The sequence below is a fragment of the Macrobrachium rosenbergii genome, chromosome 51 (genome assembly GCF_040412425.1).
Source record: "Macrobrachium rosenbergii isolate ZJJX-2024 chromosome 51, ASM4041242v1, whole genome shotgun sequence".
Classification (NCBI taxonomy): Eukaryota; Metazoa; Arthropoda; class Malacostraca; order Decapoda; family Palaemonidae; genus Macrobrachium; species Macrobrachium rosenbergii.
In genome coordinates, this window is record NC_089791.1 from 7384733 (window position 1) to 7406459 (window position 21727).

At 35.1% G+C, this 21727-nt stretch overlaps 1 protein-coding gene across 1 annotated transcript in view; it reads left to right on the plus strand.

Moving 5' to 3' along the window:
* Positions 1-21727, plus strand: part of RagC-D (Ras-related GTP binding C/D) — a 264323-nt gene that overhangs the window by 49939 nt on the left and 192657 nt on the right. The window contains exon 3 of the mRNA XM_067094786.1: positions 14047-14275. Within this exon, the coding sequence (XP_066950887.1) occupies positions 14047-14275 (229 nt within the window). The remainder of the gene's footprint in view (positions 1-14046; positions 14276-21727) is intronic.

Genomic DNA, 21727 nt, shown 5'->3' on the forward strand with positions numbered 1-21727 from the left:
GAAATTGAATAACAAAGAAGAATTAGCTTAGCCTACACTATGGTATATCATGTGCATATACGGTAGCCTAGCCTACATCATACTGTACTCTATATTCACATATCATATTACACAAACATCAACATAACGAATATGCATCTTTTCCATGGATCTTTTAAAATGTTATGCCTTAATTCACTGTATCCAATAATATTGTGTATATTCTTTTATTTCTTTTGTTTTATAAATTGCGATCATAGCGATCAATGTTTTGGTTTGGAAATCGATTACGCTGTAAGTTTATTTCACCTTATTTAACTTAGGTCAGAGCGCTTTTCTTGCTTCTAGTTAGCGTAAATGAATTCTCTAGATACTATTTGTTATAGGAAGTGTTTTTAAGTCGAAAAATAACTTAAATAGGTCTCGTGAAATTAATTTAGCTTTTTTTTTCTCGTCAACAGATGACGTTGGCCATTTGGGGCCATTTGTTTTGTGTAAAAAAATCAAGATTCCATACACTATTTTCACTTGATTCATCGTAATATAAGCTTTACGTATTCATCTTTATCGGCATAAAATTAGCAGAAATGTGTTCTTTCATGCCCAGTAGTTTTGATTAAAATACTTTCTCTCCAATTTTAATTACGGTCGAGTTTCATCCATGTTGCAAAATAATTTATAGTCATTAGCAGCTTGAACATTGTTTTCTCAGCTTGAGCTACAACTTGCAGCTTAAATTTAGCAGTATATTTCCTTTCCAATCTTTTCTCCGTACCGAATAAGGGTATAATGTAAAAATGTATCAGTCCTATTGTACTTAATGTCATTTGTACTACAACTAAGGCAATTGTTTATTACTGTACGATGGTTGAAATACAAGCAAAACGGCTGTTGTTATCCAATTCGGTGGTAAGCAAAGCAACAGTTTCACGTTCGGTTGTTTATGGCTGTACGCATTTATGCAAGAGTATAATATTACTAACAATACTTTTATCATTCTCTTTTACCTTTTGAACTAGAAGATGGGATAAAGAGATGGAGGAAAAGAAGTTGGTCTATAGTAATTTGGTCTCTCTTGCTGCCTGATTGTATGCTGCTGCCTGCACCCGCGCAAAATTTAAAAATATTTTATAAATAATATTGTCGTATCGGTATTAATGGCTTACCCCGTTGTAAAATCAAATTATCATGGGGCGAATTATTGTAACTCGAGCACTACGTGAGTATTTTAATAGTTTTATCACAGAAAGTGCATTTAGTCATGAAAATGAGATGAAAATACAGTAATTAGTGAATATTTCTCAGTGAAAAATACTGTGAATGGGTGAATTTTCAGCAAATAATGCGTATATATGTTCCATAGAGAAATCCGCGAATAGGTGAGTCCATGAATCATGAGACCATGAATACGGGGGTTTTACTGTACCTAAAATAATAGTTAAACCTATGAAGGCAGATATCTAAAACGCTGAAAAAGTGAAAGAGAACCGTACCATAGGTAACAATGATTATTTCAAGGGAGAAGAGATTACTCCATCTCCAATAATTGGTACAAGAACAAATGAAAAAAGAAATATACATGGATTTAATGATTGTTTCATTGAATTATGCAATAATAACAAAAACATAAAAGATGGTTTAACAAACATTATAAGAAATTTTATGAAATATAGAAAAAAAGAAATCACAGATATGAGTATCCATGAAAAAGGTTGCATGTGCATCGAGCACTTAGTATATTATAAAGAAAAACAAGTGAATGTCGTGAGTAAATTATTAGAAAAAATCCAAGTTGATAATACAAAAAAAAAAAGTAAAACTCGATCGCTGTAACATATTTTCAATAACTATATTATACAATGGAACATAAATGGTCTACAGACTAGATTACACCTAGGAGAAATGCAAAGATTGTTAAAAGAATACGAACCTATGATATTATATTTACAACATGTCAACAAAACCTTAGCCTCTACATCTAGAGAGGAAGAAGGAAATTTAGGTACTGCTATATATGTACATAACAAAGTATGTTATGACAGTGTACTTGTAAACTTTAATGACCTGCAAATATCGAGTATCAGAATATGAATAAAAAACGATAATTATGTCATAATAATTATCATAACTTATGCAACCAACCTAATAAAAATTACAACATTGATAAACTTACAAGAATGATTTAAGAATGCCAAAGAACCTACATTAGTAGTAGGTGATTTTAATACTCACAACCCAATATGGGACTATAATTATACAAACTCAAATAGAGCAGGAAGTAAAATAGAAGAATTCATAGATTCAGACGACACGTGTTGTATAAATGGTAACGAAATCAGCACATATTTTTCAAAAACACATGGAACGTTTTCTTCGGTAGACTTAACTGTATGTACAACAAGCATAGTAGATAGATTGGATTGGAATACAGTTGATGACTTGCACACCAGTGATCATTTCCCAATAATTTCATTATTACAAGGTAATCCCGCCAAACATGTCCCTCAATGTAACATTTATAAAGCAGATTGGGAGCGATATGAAATGCACACTAAGAATATCCCAACATTTAAATATTTAAACGGTCATAATGTAGCTAATAAATTTCTTGTTGATTTCATTAAAATTGAAATAAACAAGAAATGGAAGAAATATGTGTCATATCTGTCTGATAATACCCCATACAAAAAATATGGGAAAAATTCAAGAAAATAAATGGTACCCTTGTTAAACCACCTAGACATGCCATATTAAAAGATGGGAAAAGAATATGTGATCCGAAAGAAATAAGTAATGTAATTGGAGAAATAATTTAGATGAACACTTCTGCACAAAGAAAAATACTATAGAATTAATAACAAATTTTGAAACAATAAAAGATATATATTATAATAGAAAATATAATATGGAAGAGTGGGAATTTGCTCTTTTCAATAGCATAAATCTACCTCTGGAGGTGATAATATTTGTTTTGAAATGGTCTGCAACTTAGCACCTTTGGCAGAGTCATACTTATCACAATTTTCTAATCACATGGCTTCGAAGTTCATTTCCTGATGAATAGCGTAAAGCTATAATTATTCCTATCCCCAAACCTGGAAAGGATCCCAGTAATGTAAACAATTAAGGACCAATTTCTTTAACAGGTTGTTTATGCAGATTACTAGAGAAAATGGTAAATGCTCAACTAACATGGCACACTCGAGATAATAAAATTCTGACTCCCACTCAATTCAGGTCACAGTGTAACAGATGTACACTGGATTCTCTGTGTATCTTGGAAGACCACATACGAAGAGGATTTGAACGAAAACAAATTACTATAACCATTTTTTTTTTGACACTGGAAAGGCATATGATACTACATGGAGATATGCAATATTAAAAACCTTAAGTAAAAATAGCATCCGTGGACGTTTTACCCGGGTTTATCCAAAACTTTCTGACAAATTGCACTTTTCAAGTGAGAATTGATGATGTATTGTCAAGTACATTTCCACTTGAAAATGGTGTTCTACAAGAAAGTGTCCTTAGTGGCACACTTTACTTTAGCAATAAATGTCATCAGTGATAATCTACTTATTGTAATTAAAAGTAACTTGTATATGGGTGATTTTACCATATATTGTTCAGCATCTCGCTTAAAACATGCAGAGTGAATCATTGATGAAACTATAATAAATAGATATATGGGCCTAATCTGTAGGCTTTAAATTATCCATACAAAAGACTCAAGCAGTAATTTTTTATAAAAATAAAAAGTGGAAAAAAGGTGAAGGAATAGATTTAAAATCAGAATTCATTCCATACCAATTGTCCAAACAGCAAATTTTTGGGATTAGTATTTGATACTCACTTGAACTGGAAAGCCCACTTAACACACGTGAAATCTAAATGTTAAAGAGCATTAAATCTAAATTAAAAAACTATTAAACACTACTTGGGGAGCCGATAGACATACCCTTAGTGCACTGTATAAAGCAATTGTGCTGTCTATCATTGACTATGGAAGGGAAATATATGGCTCGGCATCAGATGGAATGCTGTAAATGTTAGACCCGGTTCATAGTGAAGGCCTTAGAATATGTTCAGGAGCCTTTAGATCATCACCAACCTTATCTTTACAAGCTGAATGTGGTGAACTACCACTCTCTCTCCATAGAGAGTTTGAAACAATGAAGAGTGCATTGAGAATTCAGACAAGTGATTCTCCACCCAAAAAATTATTCGAATTAAGAGATGTATTTATAAACAATCACTCACCACCTTTCCCTCTTAGGGCTAGAAGACTGCTTGAGTCGTTGAATATAAATGTGCAATTGCCTTCAATAGTAACATTACCTCCTCCTTGGACTATGAATAAGATAAGAATTGGCACACACTCAAAATATTTATCCAAAATTTACTCATATACCACAGAACACCATAGATAGCATACAATAGTGCATATGAGCCGAAAAGGTCCACATAACGCAATATGCACAGACGGATCTAAATCAGAGTATGGGGTGGGATATGCTGCAGCATCCCAAGACAAAATTTATCAATTCTCTCTACCTGATAATGCCTTGGTATTTACAACTGAGTTTTGCACAGTAGCATCAGCCATAAAAATAATTAAAGAAACCTCGTGTAATAATTTTGTAATTTTTAGCGCCTGTAGAAGCGCCATCGAAGCCATTCGGGGTTACAAACCAAAAAATAACATTGTACAACAAGTAGTTATTACTCCATAGCTTATGTAATAATGGAAAAAATATAGAAATATGCTGGATCCCTGCCCATGTAGGGATTAAGGGAAATGAAGAGGCTGATAAAGTAGCTAAAGAAGCAGCCCATATGACACGATCTAATGTAAATATCCCAGTTAACGATTATACAGTATAACATATATAAAAGTAGGCATTATAAACAGAGGGCAAAATAAATGGAATGAAGAACCTGAAAGTAATAAGTTGAAGCAAATAAAACCTGGTGTTAGAAAATGGAGTTCATCATACCAAGGAGAGAGACATGCTCAAGTAATTCTAACGTCTCCGAATAGGCCATACTCGTCTGACACATGGACACTTAATGAGCAGCCCACATGAACCAGCTCCCGAATGCTCAGAGTGCTAAGTAATAATAAGAGTTAAACACGTTATGTGAATGCCCAAAATATAACCAACATTGGTTATCAACTTTAGGAGATGGATTGATTGGTGAAGTTTTATGAGAGTCTGCATGCAACATTTTCAGTTGACTAAATTTTAATATTCATGGGGAAATGTAAATTAATTGATAAAGTATAAAAAGTAATTTATGAAAATACAAAATCCCCCATGCCAACTAATGTAAAAAATCTGAATTTTAAAAATCTTCAGTTATTCAGAATTTTATCATTACTCAGTTTTTTTATTTTTTTTTAATTGTAGAGATGAAACATGAGTAAATGTATTTTATGTGTGCATGTGTTCTAGTGTGGAAGCATATGCCTTTTTGCAGATTTTTAAAATTTCATTATTCATTCATCATTTAGTCCCAGTGTTTAGCCTATGGCTTAGACCTGGTACTCCATTTCATTTTCAATACTGTGAGAGTTGTTAACAATAAATCACCAGGTTCTGTTGGAGGGATGCTTAAACTATGAGTTAGCAAGTTTATTGTTAAACCTACATCCAGGTTTTGTTGTTTTATCCTGCTCTCTCATAACACAAACCAAGAGTTATGACAAGTGTTGTGCCACTGACATACAATACTGTATACCATAGAATGGTCAACACTGCACCTGGTAAACTATACAGAGACATTATGGTAACGTAAAGAGCATTGAAGATTCCTATTAGATTTATCCCTAAGAGCTCGAACTCCTGACTATATGGAAGAGTTTCTACAATGCAACTGCCTGGTCAAGTTTGGCCTGATTCAGACTTGTATGCCTTCTCCCCTATATCTACTCTAAGGAGTACAAGAATTGCTCAATGACTTCTGTAAAGCCATAGTAGCCTCATGGGGAATGATTTTCAGACATTCTAGCTCCCTTCAGTCTCTTGTATTCTTCTGTTAAAAAAGAAATTGACCCAAACTGCTGGAGTCCGTTTGGTTCTACTAACTTTGCATCCCACACTTAACCACTTGGAGATGCTCAACTGTCTCTTCCCAATAAGGGGGTTTTCAAAGGTATTTTGGATTTTATCCTTATTCAAGTTTCTCCGCTTTCTTGGATATGCGATAATAGGAGTTTTTGCTCTACCAGGGGTATAGTTACATGCTTTCTTCGGTATTGCGTCATGTGCGATTGGATCTGGCTAAGGATCAGCACCTTAAAGGTGTTCAGATCACTTAAGATTGAAGCCCCTAGAACTTCATATCAATCTTTCTCTGGAATGTAGACATAGTTCTAAAATTATCTGCATATCCTTTTGAACCTCTGGAATGAGTTCCATTGAAGTATTTACTATGAAACACTCATTTTGTTAGCACTGTTGACGGTTAAAAGAGTGAGTTTATGGAGCACTCTCCTTGAGGATGTTGTAAAGGGAATGCTATTTTATCTTTTTTTGCTTTAGAGCTTAGGATAAGTTTAAGGCTAAGTTTTTCGGAGAACTGTAATACAGTAATTGCAAATTTAATGTCCTAGGTGGGGAAAGAAGAGGAAACACATCACAGCCCTTTTAGAGGAATTAAAATTTATTTAGACTGGTTAAACCTGGAAGAGGCAAAGTTAATCTTTTGATGTGTGGTTTTAGATATCCTAGTACAGGCAGTCCCCCGGTTATCGGCGATCCGGCTTTACAGCGCTTGCCTAGCTACAAAAGTTGGCTATTTTCAGCACTGAAAATTGCCGATTTCCACTTATTGTCACTGATAATTAGGTATTGGCGCCAATACATACCTAACAGAGGTGGCGATCTCCGGATGTTGCCACAATAAGCGCTGAACATTGCAGAATTTCGGTTATTGGCGATTTTCGCTTATCGTCATGCTGTTGGAATGGAACCCCTGCCGATAACTAGGGACTGCCTGTACATCTCTGTCAAAGGTTAAGCCTGGAAGTGGTAAAGTTAACGTTTTGTTTTATGGCTTTAGAAAACCTAGAATGTCTTTGTCAAAAGTTAAGCCTGGAAGAGGTCAGGGGAACCTTTTGTTTTGTGGTTTTAGAATACTGTACTTAGAATGTCCTTGTCAAAGGTTAAACCTCGAAGAGGCAAAGTTAACCTTTTGTTTTGTGGTTTTAGAAACCTAGAATGTTTTTTTCCCAAGAACAAGTTGTTATCTGTGGTGTATTTGATTAGGCTAGGACATGAGAAACTAGCCCCATAACTTTTGATGTCATTTGGTTTTATGACAATTTGTTGCTTGAGAATGTGACTAATGCAGTGCAGTAGAAGTGCATTTTGGTTTTTGCCACTCACTACCTTAAGTATGCAGAGTCGTGTCCAAAAACTGTAAAGCCCTTAGTTTGGTGGGTAAGTCTTTTCCTGAAGTGAAGAAAGAGCAGTCTTTTAGGCTTTTATTTTAGATCCTAGGTTTGGATATTTTTGGGAGCATGAAGGTATGTGTATTGTATAGGAGTATACCCTTTTATCATAAAAGCAGGTCCTTGACCTACGGCGGGGAATCCGTTCCAGTGTCGCACTGTAAATTGATTTCTGCTGTAAGTTGTGTTTTGCTGTTAACGGAGATGTAACTTGATGTTGCACCAACTTACAGCGCCATCAACTTGATACCCATTCTTCCCGTTAGTATGCCAATGGCACTTGTGGTGCTGTAACTTGATGCAACACCAAGTTGCAATGCTGTAAAACGCCGTTAACAGTGCTGAAAAAGCGCCATAAGATCGAATCCGTCACAAGTGAGTGTAGCCGTAAGTCAGTGACACACTGTATTTAATTATAGTTGACTGTCGTTTCTGGGGCTTTCCAACCCAGGCACAAGGGTCCCATCATGGTGCTTCTGTTTCATTCTGGCTGAATTTAAGCGGTTTTCTCCGCAAGGCTACTCTTTGCTGCACACATACAAAAGCCTTGATCCTGAATGGATTCCAACTGCTGGTGGCAGTAAGATCCAGAAAGGATTCCAGGTCAGGTAAGAATGTTCTGGGTTTCATGCAAGAAACCTTCAGCTCAATTGACTGAGCAGATTTTTTCTAGTTGCACTCACCACCATCCTCTTCTCAATGTAAGGAACAGCTGTCCTTAACAGTAGGCAAGATTCACCCTAAATAATATAAATTTTCATAATAAAATTTATTGTTAGGATGCTTACCTACTGTTAAAGTTGACTCCACCCAGCCTCCCCATAACTTATTGGGCTGTCAAGAATTCTGATGAGCTAAAACATTTGAAACACACCTGGTGGAGAACATGGGTGCTACACAGTTATCCAGGGTCAGCCATTCGACCTTTTTTTGTTTGAATGATGACTCGCCTATTGGCACAGAGATATAAGCTATTTTAAACAGTAGTTAATTATCCAAATAATAAATTTTATTATGAAAATTTTTATTAGTACAGTACTACATCATAATATTGCTTGGTGATGTCATTGCTACATCATTACTATTGCTTGGTGACTTCAAACTGCTAAACTGCTAACAGATTGGGCTCAGAGTATGTAAGATGTAAGGGCCCATGTAATGCAATCTATGCAAATGAATTCAGTCTTCCTGTGGTGTAGGATTTGTTGTAGTATCTTGTAGTGAGATAAACCAATTTTCATTACCCAGTAATACACTTGTTTTCACAGCATAACTGCAGTATGGTCAGCAGTGATGATTATTAAAAGCATGCCACCTGAGAAATGTGTCCTTTTTAGTAGCTAGAACTGCTTTAGAAGCCCTTCAGAGTTCTGTATGTCATAAAAAATCCTTACATTCAACAAATTAAGTTTTCATCCTACAAACAATATATAATGAAGCCATTGTAAATATTGAAATATATTGGATCCATGCACATGTAGGCATTAATATAAGGATGCTAATAAAACCACCAAAGCTGTTTAACTATCAGTTTGCAGTAAACCCCCGTATTCGCAGGGGATGCGTACCACACCCCTCCGCGAATAGCTACAACCAGCGAATACTTAGAACCCTTCTAAAAACACTTAGAATTGCCTATTTTGATAGTTCAAACACACACAAAACAAACTAAAAATGCTTATACAGGTATTATCCTACTTACGATGGGGTTAGGTTCCAAAAAAAACATTGTTTATTGGAAAAAACGTAAGAAATACCAAAATGTATCTTGTACATAGCCTAGCCTACACTAGGGTATTCGTTACCATGTACTGTATACATATATGGTAGCCTAGCCTACACTATAAAATATACTCTTTACATACACGGTATAGTAATTATTAATATCAGCTAATTCTGGAGGTTCGTGCAGAGGGACTTATGATAATTCAATATGAAGAGAAACTGGATAACAAACAAGAATTAGCTTAGCCTACATTTTGGTATACTGTATTGTATACATACACTGTAGCGTAGCCTACATTATAGTGTACTCTATATTTGCATATCATATTATACAAATGTCAGCATAATGAATATGCATCTTTCCCATGGATCTTTTAAAATGTTATGCCTTAATTCACTGTATCCAATAATATTGTATATATTCTTATATTGCTTTTGTATTACAAATTGCAATCATAGCGATCATCAGTGTTTTGGTTTGGAAATGTTTACGTGGTGTTTATTTCACCACATTTAACTTAGTTCAGAGCGCTTTTCTTGCCTCTAGTTAGCGTAAATGAATCTCTAGAGTCTAGATACTTTATTTATAAGGGGGCAAGGTTAATTTTCATTATACAAAGTGTTTTTAAGTCAAAATATAAATAAAATACGTCTCTTTGTGAAATTAATTTATCATTTATTTTCGTTAATAGATGATGATTGACGATGGCCATTTGGGGGCGTTTGTTTTGTGTAAATAAAATTCAAGATTCCGTTCGCTATTTTCACTTGATTTCATCATAATACGAGCTTTATGTATTTATCATTTATCGGCGTAAAAATAGCTGTAATTTGTTCTTTCATGCCCCTGTAGTTTTGATTAAATTACTTTCTCTCTCATTTTAATTACGATCGAGTTTCATCCATGTTGCCGATGCATGATAATTTACAGTATAGTCATTAGCAGCTTGAACATTGTTTTCTCAGCTTCAGCTACAACTTGCAGCTTGAATTTAGCAGTATATTTCCTTGACGATCTTTTATCCATACCGAATAAGGGTATAATGTAAAAATATATCAGTCCTATTCTACTTAATGTCATTTGTGCTATAAGCTACGGTAATTGTTTATTACCGTACGATGGTTGAAATACCAGGTAAACGGCTGTTGTTATCCAATTCAGTTATAAGCAAAACAACAGTTTCTGGGTCGGTTGTCTATGGCTGTGAGTATTAATGCAAGAGTATAACGTTACTAACAATACTTTTATCATTCTCTTTTGCTTTTTTAACTAGAAGATGGGATAAAGAGATGGAGGAAGAATTGTCTATTGTAATTTGGTCTCTCTCACTGCCTGATTACGCTGCTGCCTGCACCTGCGCGAAATTTAAAAATATTTTATAAATAATATTGTTGTATCAGTATCAATTGCTTACCCCATTGCAAAATCGAATTATCGTAAGGTGAATTATCGTAACTCGAGCATTACCTAAGTATTTTAATATTTTCATCACAAAAAGTGCATTTAGTCATGAAAATGAGATGAAAATCCAGTGTTTAGTGAATATTTCTCAGTGAAAAATACCGCGAGTGGGCAGATTTTCCGCAAAGAATCTGTAGATATGTTCCAGAGAGAAACCTGTGAATGCATGAGTCCGCAAATTATGAGAACGCGAATATGGGGGGTGTACTGTGTACCTGTTACAGTCAAACTTACTGTATTATTGATTGCCCAACTTTCAACATGCAATGTATATGAAATATAAAAAAGAAATCAGTGAAAGACATTTTATCCATCTTCAACATTTTCAGTTATCCAACCATTAAATTTTTAAGGAGTTGCAATATCCCAAACAAGATCTCTCTCATCAAGAACAAATACATCAGTCCAGACATATGAGTCAAGAAAGTTATTCTCAGAGGTTTGATCAAACAATTTATTAACAATAGTTATGATATGTGTCTCTTCCATTTTATCCACTTTGATATTTAGTTGGTTGCGTTATATGGTTGTTTAATTATTCTTTGACAGTATATATTTATATTCAGATGTTTAGCCACCATTATCCCGTAGGGGTTAGTGCTGCCGGTGTACTTCATGTGGTGCACTGTAAGCATCACTTTCTTCTGTCTTACTGTCCACCCTCTCCTAACAATAATTTTTTAGTGCAGCTGCTAGGCTTTTCTCCTGTTCCATCTGTAAATCTTTTAACTTTTTTATTTTGCTTTCATTCCATTCTCTCTTAAACCTCTCTATAACCTTGTCAGTCTGAAGTATTGAGAAGAGGTACCATTCGTAGGATTGGGATTCATTTCAACAATGGAAGTTGCAGTGGTCTTGTCAGCCACCCAATAATGTTTGGACATAAGAGTCACCACTATGATGGTCTCATTGATACCTCAAGGGTGGAACTATTCCAAAGAACTGGCTTGAAGATTCAGAAGGTGGGTTGGTTATGGGAGTGGGACTCGTGTCATTCTGTACAGTTTGCCTGCCAAGATGGTTAGAGCTGGGATGATTGTGCTCTTGCAGTGCTCTCAGTCCCTTCAAGCAAGTTTAGCCTACACTTGAGCCACCCTAAATGTATCGGTGCCAACCTCCGGGTGTAGGGTAGGGAGTGGACATTTGGGAGTTGGATCTTACTTGTGCCTCGGAGAAGTGAACTTCATTAAAAGCTTGTGGTGTCTTGACAAAGAAAAGAAAAGTTTGAAAAATTGAGGTAATGTCTGGAGTATGTGATGAATGCTTAACATAAAAACTGGATAATGTCAACATTGACGAGAATGACTTCTTTGAAATTAATAGACAAATAACCCAGTGTTTATGCAGAGAACCTAAGTTGTCCTCATTAGGCAAAAGGAAGTCTGTTAATAAAAGTTCAGACACCATCTGAGTGCAGTTGATTAAAAAGCCTAAATTAATTATCATTAAAGCAAGCTGCACAACTCTTACACATTTTAACCATTGTAAAGTGGTCATTTTCGCTGAGGATTTAATGAAGTTCTCAGAGGAAAAATTACCTTATGAATTTAAAATCTGTCTAGAATAGATAATTTCCAAGTGGATCTTGCCTGTACCCCGGGGTGACAGTAGGGAATCAGGGAATTCTGAAGGTTTCTGGGAATTCCGGAGGCTTCTGGGGCTTCTGAAGACTTCAAGATGATCTCCAGGCTCTGAAGCCTTTGGATATTGTAATGGAGAAGGAATGGAACTGGTTCTTCTGGAGATAAAAGGCTTCGAAGATTTCTCCAGGGGAAACGGATCCGACAGGGGCTGAAGACAGCTTCACAGGGTCCTGGAGTCTTTAAGAATTTAAGATGATGTTATAATCCAATGGAATTTTCTCCAGGAATGTTTTAGGAGCTGAAGACTGCTTCAAAGGATCTTGGAGTCATAAAGATGTCTTTAAGAATACGTTTTAAGCCAGTATTTAACGACCTTATTTCAGTGCGCCATTGTGATATATATCGTGTAAGCTAGCCCCTCTGCGCTCCTGACCCACTCAGCATAGCTCGCGCCTGAAGTGGAGAAGAAAATGAAGAATGAAAATGGTGTACTGTAAGTTTGCTTAAAACTTGATTGGTAATCCCTATTGTGGGTACATTGCATTTAAAAATTTTCTATCTGAAAGCCATTTTTTATTTGAAACATTTGGATATTTGTGGTGCCTTTCTATGTCATCACTATTGCAGTTGCATCCATGGCAGCATTGATTATGGTGATGAATTTTGATTTGAACATTCAAATTGAGTGTAATACTTCCCTTGACTTCATTAACAAAAGGGCTTACAGTCATCCCCTGGTATTCAAGGGGAATGCATGCCACACCCACCCTTGAATACCGAAACCCCTTCTAAAAATGCTTATAACTGCCTATTTTAATAGTTCAAACACCAAAGACCTCCCTCTATAGTTCAAATACCAAATATACCTTAAACTATCATCGTAAAACATTTAGTCACAAAAATATGAAAATACAGTAATTGCTCTATGAAAAACTCCACAAATAAGCAAATTTTCTGCGAATAATGTGGATGTTACACAGAAAAATTTGCGAATAACTGAAGCCGCAGTTGGTGAACTGTGATTAAGCGGGGCTCAACTGTATATATAAAGAGCCAGTTAATGGGAGCTGTGTACATTTACTTGTTCTTAGTTATTTAAGTGGTTAGCAGCAAAGTAATAGAGTAAACTGTAAAGCAGAGCAGAAAAGAAGGCCCTTGGGTGCTTCTATACTGTAGACATTTTTAAATAAATAGTTTAGAATGTTTAATTCCATTATTATTTATTTGTATGTATGAACTAAATCAGTGTATATTGTAATTGTGGCTTGTAATGGTTGGTTGTATCTTTGAACAACCAATTGAATACTGTAATCGAGATGCATTGCACATCTCATGAAATAAATAGAATACTGTACATGAAAAATAATTACTTTAAATTGTGATTAAACCAGTGAAAAGAACAAACACTTTGTAATAGATTTGGGTAAGTGAGGTCAAAAGTAAAAAAATGGAGACACTATTACAAAAGAATTGTGAAAAAAGCTGATGCATTAGTACATTAACAACAAAAACAATTCAATGAAACCTGTATAGTTGGCTCCGTTGATCTTCAGTTGTAGGGCACCCAACTACCAATTAGAGTAGTCAGCAAATTTTCAGTTGGTGTGTTCTTGTGATGGAGGCAGCTAAGGAGAGTTTTAAAAGTAGCCATGATTAATTCAATAGCATATTTATCTTTTATTTGTCGTTGATTATCATTTTATAATAAGATTATGAGTGGAATTTGTTACAGCTGCTGAAGAGTTAGGTACCAATGACCTAAGATTGGAAGTATTTCTTGGAATTGTCATTGTAGAAGTAACAATTTTAATGCCAATTTGTCATGCTGGATGTTTCAGGAGTGGCAAGTCATCAATACAGAAGGTTGTGTTCCACAAGATGACTCCAAATGAGACGCTTTTCCTAGAGTCAACAAACAAAATAGAATCTGAGAACATTTCCAATTCTTCGTTTGTCCAGTTCAAGATTCTAGATTTTCCTGGGCAGATAGATTTCTTTGAACCTTCATTTGATTCTGAGAAGATTTTTGGTGGCCATGGGGCGCTAGTGTTTGTTATAGATGCACAGGTATGTTGGAAAGTTGCCTTTTTTAAATTAACATATTTATTTTCATGATATTAAGTTAAAACACAAGTTATTGGTAACATTGACCAGAATGTGTCAAAGAAAAAATGAGGATGGTTTGGGTCGTTCAGTTTTTTGTGGTTAATAAGGCTGGAGAAATTGGTTATTTGTTTGAAAGCCATGTTGTTGTATTTCACATGTTACATATTCAGTGTTTTACAAAAGCACATTCCTTGCATCACAGACCCATTTCTTTTTATGTAATGACCATTTCATGTAAGTGAGAATGCCGTAGACACTTAAATCCTTCTTAAAAAAAAGAAAAAACTACAATCATATGGTAGCGTTGTGCATGTATGGCTGGATCCCAGGGTTCTATACAGCTACAAGTGTCATTATTAATGTTTGTATGACACTGCTTACTGTTGAGAGTGGACCTTCTTATAAGAAGGAGGGTTGACTGGATCCTTTGCAGATGAGGGTGTCTTAGGTGTGGTCGATTGGGAACCTCCTGACCTTTCCTGGGGTGCAGTGGCCAAGGAGATCACAGACAGTGGAGACCACTAGCTCTTTTGGTAACTAGATGGGTTAGTCTGGAAGATGTCACATCCCAGGATGTGTTTACAAAATTTCTGCTGATTAATGTGCATACCTTCTCCTGCAGCAGACAGCAAGTAGAAGATTTTCCTTTTAAATGCAGGTAGTAAAAGAGACAAAGATGCAGTCATGGAGGAAAAGTTCAGCTGTGTGGCATGATTAAACATATCGATCCATGGCTGGATAATGACCAGAAGGCCTGATGATGGCGAGCCTTAACTAGTGAGCTTTGGAATAGTAGAAGCAAGTATTTTAGCAGTGTTTATGATCCATGGAAAAGCCTTGATCTCTGCCTGGACTACTACTGTAGCATGACTCGGGGAAGAAGGTGACCTTGGATGGCTGGAGATAAGAACAGTGAAATCTTGCAGTTTAGGAGACTGCAACAATAAATCTTTGTGAACAAGATTGGAAGAGGTAATTTTCTAGCATCAGGTTTAACACTACTTAATTTGCTAGGCCACAACTAAATGTGGAATAGCGTGCCTTGTGCAGTTGTGGAATCTTCTGATCTCTGAATATTTAAGTGCAAATTCAACCCTACACTCTGATATAATCCAAATTTCGAATGCATTGGTGTTTTTCTATTTCCTTAGATTTATTTGTTTATCACCATTTCCTATAACTTGTTTCTCTTTGCTGGCTGGTTTTCGTTTGGAGCTCTCTTGGGTTTATAGTCTGTTGACTCTGTCCATAAGGGTTTTCAGCTAAAGATTTTAAGAAAGACAGACAGAAAGAAAGAAAGAAAGGTTGTACAGCTGGAGTTAAACAGCAGTGGCAAAAGGCACAACAGCAACCACATCAGGAATGGTAGGCAAAGCATACAAGTACATGACAGGTGCCAGCTAGCTTAGCACCTTAACCTACTTTCTTTTGAATTTACTGAAAGAACCTTAACCTACTTTCTATTCCATTTACTGAAAGAACCGTAACCTACTTTCTTTTCAATTTACTGAAAGAACCTTAATCTACTTTCTATTCAATTTACTGAAAGAACTTTAATCTACTTAGTATTCAATTTATTTAAAGAACCTTAGCCTACTTTATTGTTTGGACCGCTACCAAGCAGACACAACCAACACAAAATCCCAGATCAGAAAGGCAACCACTTTCCGGGAAAAGCATATGAACATCAACTGAGCCAAGAGCTTATCAACTGATTATGACCCTACTCAACACTCTCCTGGAAAACACACAACCATCAACTGAGCTGAGAGCCCATCAACTGTTTTTGGCCAACTCAACAGTGGCCTGACCAAGTGCTTTTGCTTCTGCAATCTGGCAGCTTCATGTTTGCCCCCTATGTTCTCACTCGTTTGCCTTATCTCTTCCTCTGTTTGCAACTGATCTTCTAATTGTCTCTTTCTTCGGAGTAATTCTTTCGCTGTTGCTTCATCGTCACTTTCATAATACTGTATTCTATTCCCCTGTTGTTGGGGCTTACCGAAAGAGAAACTGTCATTGATGGCCCAAAGTAGGAGTATACAGTGCTCCCCCATTTTTACGTGGGAATAAGTTCCAGAACCTACTGCGGAAGTGCAAAATCTGCGAAAATGCAAAAATCTCCCCAAAAAATGCTTATAACTGGCTTATAACTGCCAGATAGCTTGTACCCCTTAAACTAAAATGCTTATAACTGCCTATTTTAACATGTCACTCGTTAATTTGATAGTTCAAACAAAAATATACAGTACCTTACATTATCATCTAAAACAATTTAATATCATTTCAAACAAAAATATACCCCAAATCATCATCCCAAAATACCCAAAGTAACCTTACATTACAGTACTCTTCCTGCCCTCAATGTGGGACCACCTTGACATGGTGAGGGGGCTCCTGAACCCCAGGAATCTGTTCCTGGGTTTGAGTCCAAGATTCTCATATATGATTATATATTTGTTTGGATTAATTTTTGTGGAATTTTCCACTTTTGCTAAAATTAATTGGACCTGTTAAGTAGGAAAAGATATCATAGCTGGGATTGGGTTTATATCCGAAGCTAAATAATGGGCATTGTGGTAGGACCATCAACTGCCCGATAATGTTTGGACCTAAGAGTTATCAGATTGATAGCTCAGAGATGGAACTATTCTTTAGGGCTGGACCACAGATTCCAGGGAAAGGCTGATGATATCTTTTTAAGGATTTCAGGTTTATTTATTTATTTCTTATTTTTTATTTTATTTTCTTTTCCCCAGTCTTTATGAATAGTAACCATAAGGATTTAAGTACCCCTGGTCCCTATGATGGTACAGTCTCGGCACAGTTGATGACTGCTGGAACCTCCTCTTACAACCTTTGTTTGGAAAAATCCAAGAAACATACTACTGTAATTACACTGGAACCCTATGCTCCAGTGCAGAAAAAAACCCAAAAGAAGTATATCGTCTTGAACCAACCTTGACTCACTTCGACTCACTCCCAAACCTCTCTGGGAGTGGAAGTTGGTCAAGATTTCTAACCATGGAATCTGACCAAAATATTTCAGCCTTAATATTAGAACATTATCTATTAAATCGGCATCCAACAGCAGAAATGTCATTCAAACAAATAAAGGGGAAGACTTGGCTTATAGAAGCCACAACAAAAATTCAGTCTGAGGGCTATTTGTCTTTGAAAAACATAGATAGCATTAACGTAAAAGTGGAAAAACACAAAACTATTTATTTTTTTTTTTTTTTTTTTTCTCCAATCTTTATGAATAGCGACCATAAGGATTCAAGTACCCTTGGTCCCTATGATGGTATAGTCTCGGCACAGTTGATGACTGCTGGAACCTCCTCTTACTACCTTTGTTTGGAAAAATCCAAGAAACATACTACTGTAATTACACTGGAACCCTATGCTCCAGTGCAGAAAAAAACCAAAAGAAGTAAATATTGTCTTGACCCAACCTTGACTCACTTCGACTCCCTCTTTGGGAGTGGAAGTTGGTCAAGATTTCTAACCATGGAATCTGACCAAAATATTTCAGCTTAAAATTAGAAAATTATATGTTAAATTGGCATCCTACAGCAGAAATGTCATTCAGACAGATAAAGGAGAAGACCTGGCTTATAGAAGCCACAACAAAAAGTCGGTCTGATGAATATTTGTCTTTGAAAAATATAGATAACATTAACGTAAAAGTGGAAAAACCTGATACTGTACTATGAACAGCATTCAGGGTACCATTGTGCTTCCTGAAAATAACAATGAACCAATTGACTAGAAAATGCTATTAGACTCTCTCAAAAAGAGATACCCCAAGGTCCAGGATTGTGAGATACAGTGAACCCCCTGTATTCGTGGGGGATGCGTCCCACACCCCCCTGCAAATAGCTAAAATCCGCAAATACTTAAAACCCCCTCTAAAAACACTTAGAACTGTCCATTTTGATAGTTTAAACAAAGAAAAACCCTGTAAAAATGCATATACCAGAGTATTTTAATAGTTTTATCACAAAAAGTGCATTTATTCATGAAAATTATATGAAAATACAGTAATTAGTGAATATTTCTCAGTGAAAAATACCGCGAATGGGCAAATTTTCCGTGAATAATGGCTAGATGTGTTCCACAGAGAAACCCGCCAATGCGTCAGTCTGCGAATTATGAGAACGCGAATACGGGGAGTTTACTGTACATGTATATGTTGTACCAAGTAAAAAAAAGCAATAAACAAATATTAAAAACAGCAAAAGTAAAATTTGAGGGTGAAGATCCTACCTCAAAAAATAAAAATTTTAGGCCAAAACAGAGATTTAAGACCTTATGTCCCAAAGCCACTGCAGTGCCAGAACTGAAGTAAGCAAGGGCACACAAAGAAAAATTTTAGAAATGAACCGATATATGCTTATTGTGGATCTACTGAACATACCACACAATGGAAGTGCAATGAACCAAAGTGTATAAACTGTGGGCAGAATCATCATGCAAGATCCAAAGAATGCATGTATTACATATACAATACTGAATTAAAAATGTTACAAGAAAGAACAGGGATGTCTATAAAAGAGGCTAAATTAGAATTGAAAGTGAGAGGAATTCAAGATCATGCTAAGAAACTTACACATTCTTCTATAACAAAGACCAGTAATAAAGCAAAAACACATACAGATAGAAGTAATAAAATGCAGCTAAATAAATCTCAAGAAATAAATGCTTTACAGAAAAAAACTAAAATGGTAAAGAATCAAGAAATGGATACAAAGGATATGGATAAAGTTTTATCAAATTCATTTGAAATGTTAATGCCAATAAGAGCACAAGAAGATACTGCTGCAGAAGTAACAAAGGAAAGTTGTGAAGGACTGGAAATTAAAGATAAAAAGAGGCCTTTGGAGAGGACACCACCCAGAAAAAACCAGCTGTTATTAGAGCAACATCGGTTAAACCAAAGACAAAGGATATGAAGAAAGAACAAAAACAAGCTAAGAATACACCTTTATCTCCTAAAATAATAGTAAAACCCATTGATACAGATATCCAGAACACTAAAGTTGAAGATAACAATGATTATGTCAAGGGAGAAGAGATTACTCCATCACCAGTAATCGGTACAAGAGCAAATGAAACAAGGAATGTACATGAAAACACGTGTGTATGTACTGATTGTTTTGTAGAATTGTGCAATAATAACAAAAACATAACAAAAGATGGTTTAACAGACATTATAAGAAATTTTATGAATTACAGAAAAAAAGAAATCACAGATTTGTGTACCAATGAAAAAGGCTGCATGTGCATTGAGAGTATATTATAAAGAAAAACAAATGAATGTCCTGAGTAAATTGCAGTATTAGAAAAAATCCAAGTTGATAATACAATAAAAGAAAGCAAAACTCGACTGCTATAACAAAATGTTTTCAATATCTATATTACACAATGGAACATAAATGGTCTACAGACCAGATTACACCTACTGTAGGAGAAATACAACGATTACTAAAAGATTATGAACCAATAATATTATGTTTACAACATGTCAACAAAATATCAATAATATGTAAGTATACCTTAGCATCAACATCATGAGAGGAAGAAGGAAATTTAGGTACAGCCATATGTGTACATAACAAAGTAGTTTATGACAAAGTACCTGTAAACATCGCTGACTTGCAAATATCGGGTATTTAAATCCGAATAAAAAACGATAATTATGTAATTTATAATTTATACAACCAACCTAATAAAAATTATGACACTGACAAACTTAAAGAACTCTTAACAATGCCAAGGAATCTACATTAATAGTAGGTGATTTTAATGCTCACAACCCAATATGTAACTGTAATTTTACAAAACCAAATAGAGCAGGAAGTAAAATAGAAGAATTCATAGATTCAAACGTGGCTGTATAAATGATAACGAAATCAGCACATATTTTTCAAAAACACATGGAACATTTTCGTCAGTAGACTTAACTCTTTATACAACAAGCATAGTAGACAGATTGGATTGGAATACAGTTGACGACGTGCATACCAATGATCATTTCCCAATATTAATTTCATTATTACAAAATAATCCCACCAAGCATATCCCTTAGTATAACATTTATAAAGCAGATTGGGAATTATATGAATTTCACACTGGAAATATCCCACCACTTGAATATTTACAAGATCATAATGAAACAAATAGATTTGTTGATTTATTTAAAAATGCTGCTGATAAAGCAATACCAAAACCAAAATCTCATCCAACAAGGCACAAAGTCCCATGGTGGTCTGAAAAACTAACAGAATTAATAAAAATAAAACACCAAATTGGAGGACAATTAGGTAATTTGAATAAAAATTTCAGTAAAATAAATAAAACATTACCAGTATTAGAAGAAAATTTACAAAAACTAACTATATTATTATTAGAAATTGATACATTAAAACCTCTATATAACAAAATGCCTGCAAAATTTAAAAAAGAAGTAATTCAAGGAAGAATCATTTCATGTAGGAAATATGTATCAGATCTCTCTAATAATACTTCCATACAAAATGGGTAAAATTTGGTAAAATAAATGGTACCCATGTTAAACTGCCTAGACATGCCATATTAAAAAATGGGAAAAGAATACTTGATCCAAAAGAAATAAGTAATGTAATCAGAGAAAAGTTAGCAAGTGTAAGTAGTGATAAAAATTTGGATGGACACTTCTGCACAAAGAAAAATAATATAGAATTAATAACAATAAATTTTTAAACAATAGAAGATATATATTATAATAGAAAATTTAATATGGAAGAGTGGGAATTTGCTTTGTTGAACAGCAATAAGTCTGCCCTTGGAGGTGACAATATTTGTTTTGAAATGGTCTGCCACCTAGCACCTTTGGCAAAGTCATACTTATTACAGTTTTATAATTACCTTTGGCTTCGAAATTTATTTCCTGATGAATGGCACAAAGCTATAATCATTCCTATCCAAAACCTGGAAAGGATCCCAGTAATGTAAGCAATTGCAGACCAATTTCTTTAATACGTTGTTTATGCATATTACTAGAGAAAATGGTAAATGCTCCACTGACATGGCACATTTGAGAAAAATTTTGACTCCCACTCAATTTGGGTCACAATGTAACAGATCTGCATTGGATTCTCTGTGTAACTTGGAAGACCACATACGAAGAGGATTTGAATGAAAACAAATTACTATAGCCCTCTTTTTTTTTTTTTTTTTTTTTTTTTTTTTTTTGGCGTAGGATACTACATGGAGATATGAAATATATTACAAACGTTACATAAAAGCAACATCTGTGGACATTTACTTAGATTTATCCAAAACTTTCTGACAAATCGCACTTTTCAAGTGAGAATTGATGATGTATTGTCAAGTACATTTCCACTTGAAAATGGTGTTCCACAAGGAAGCGTC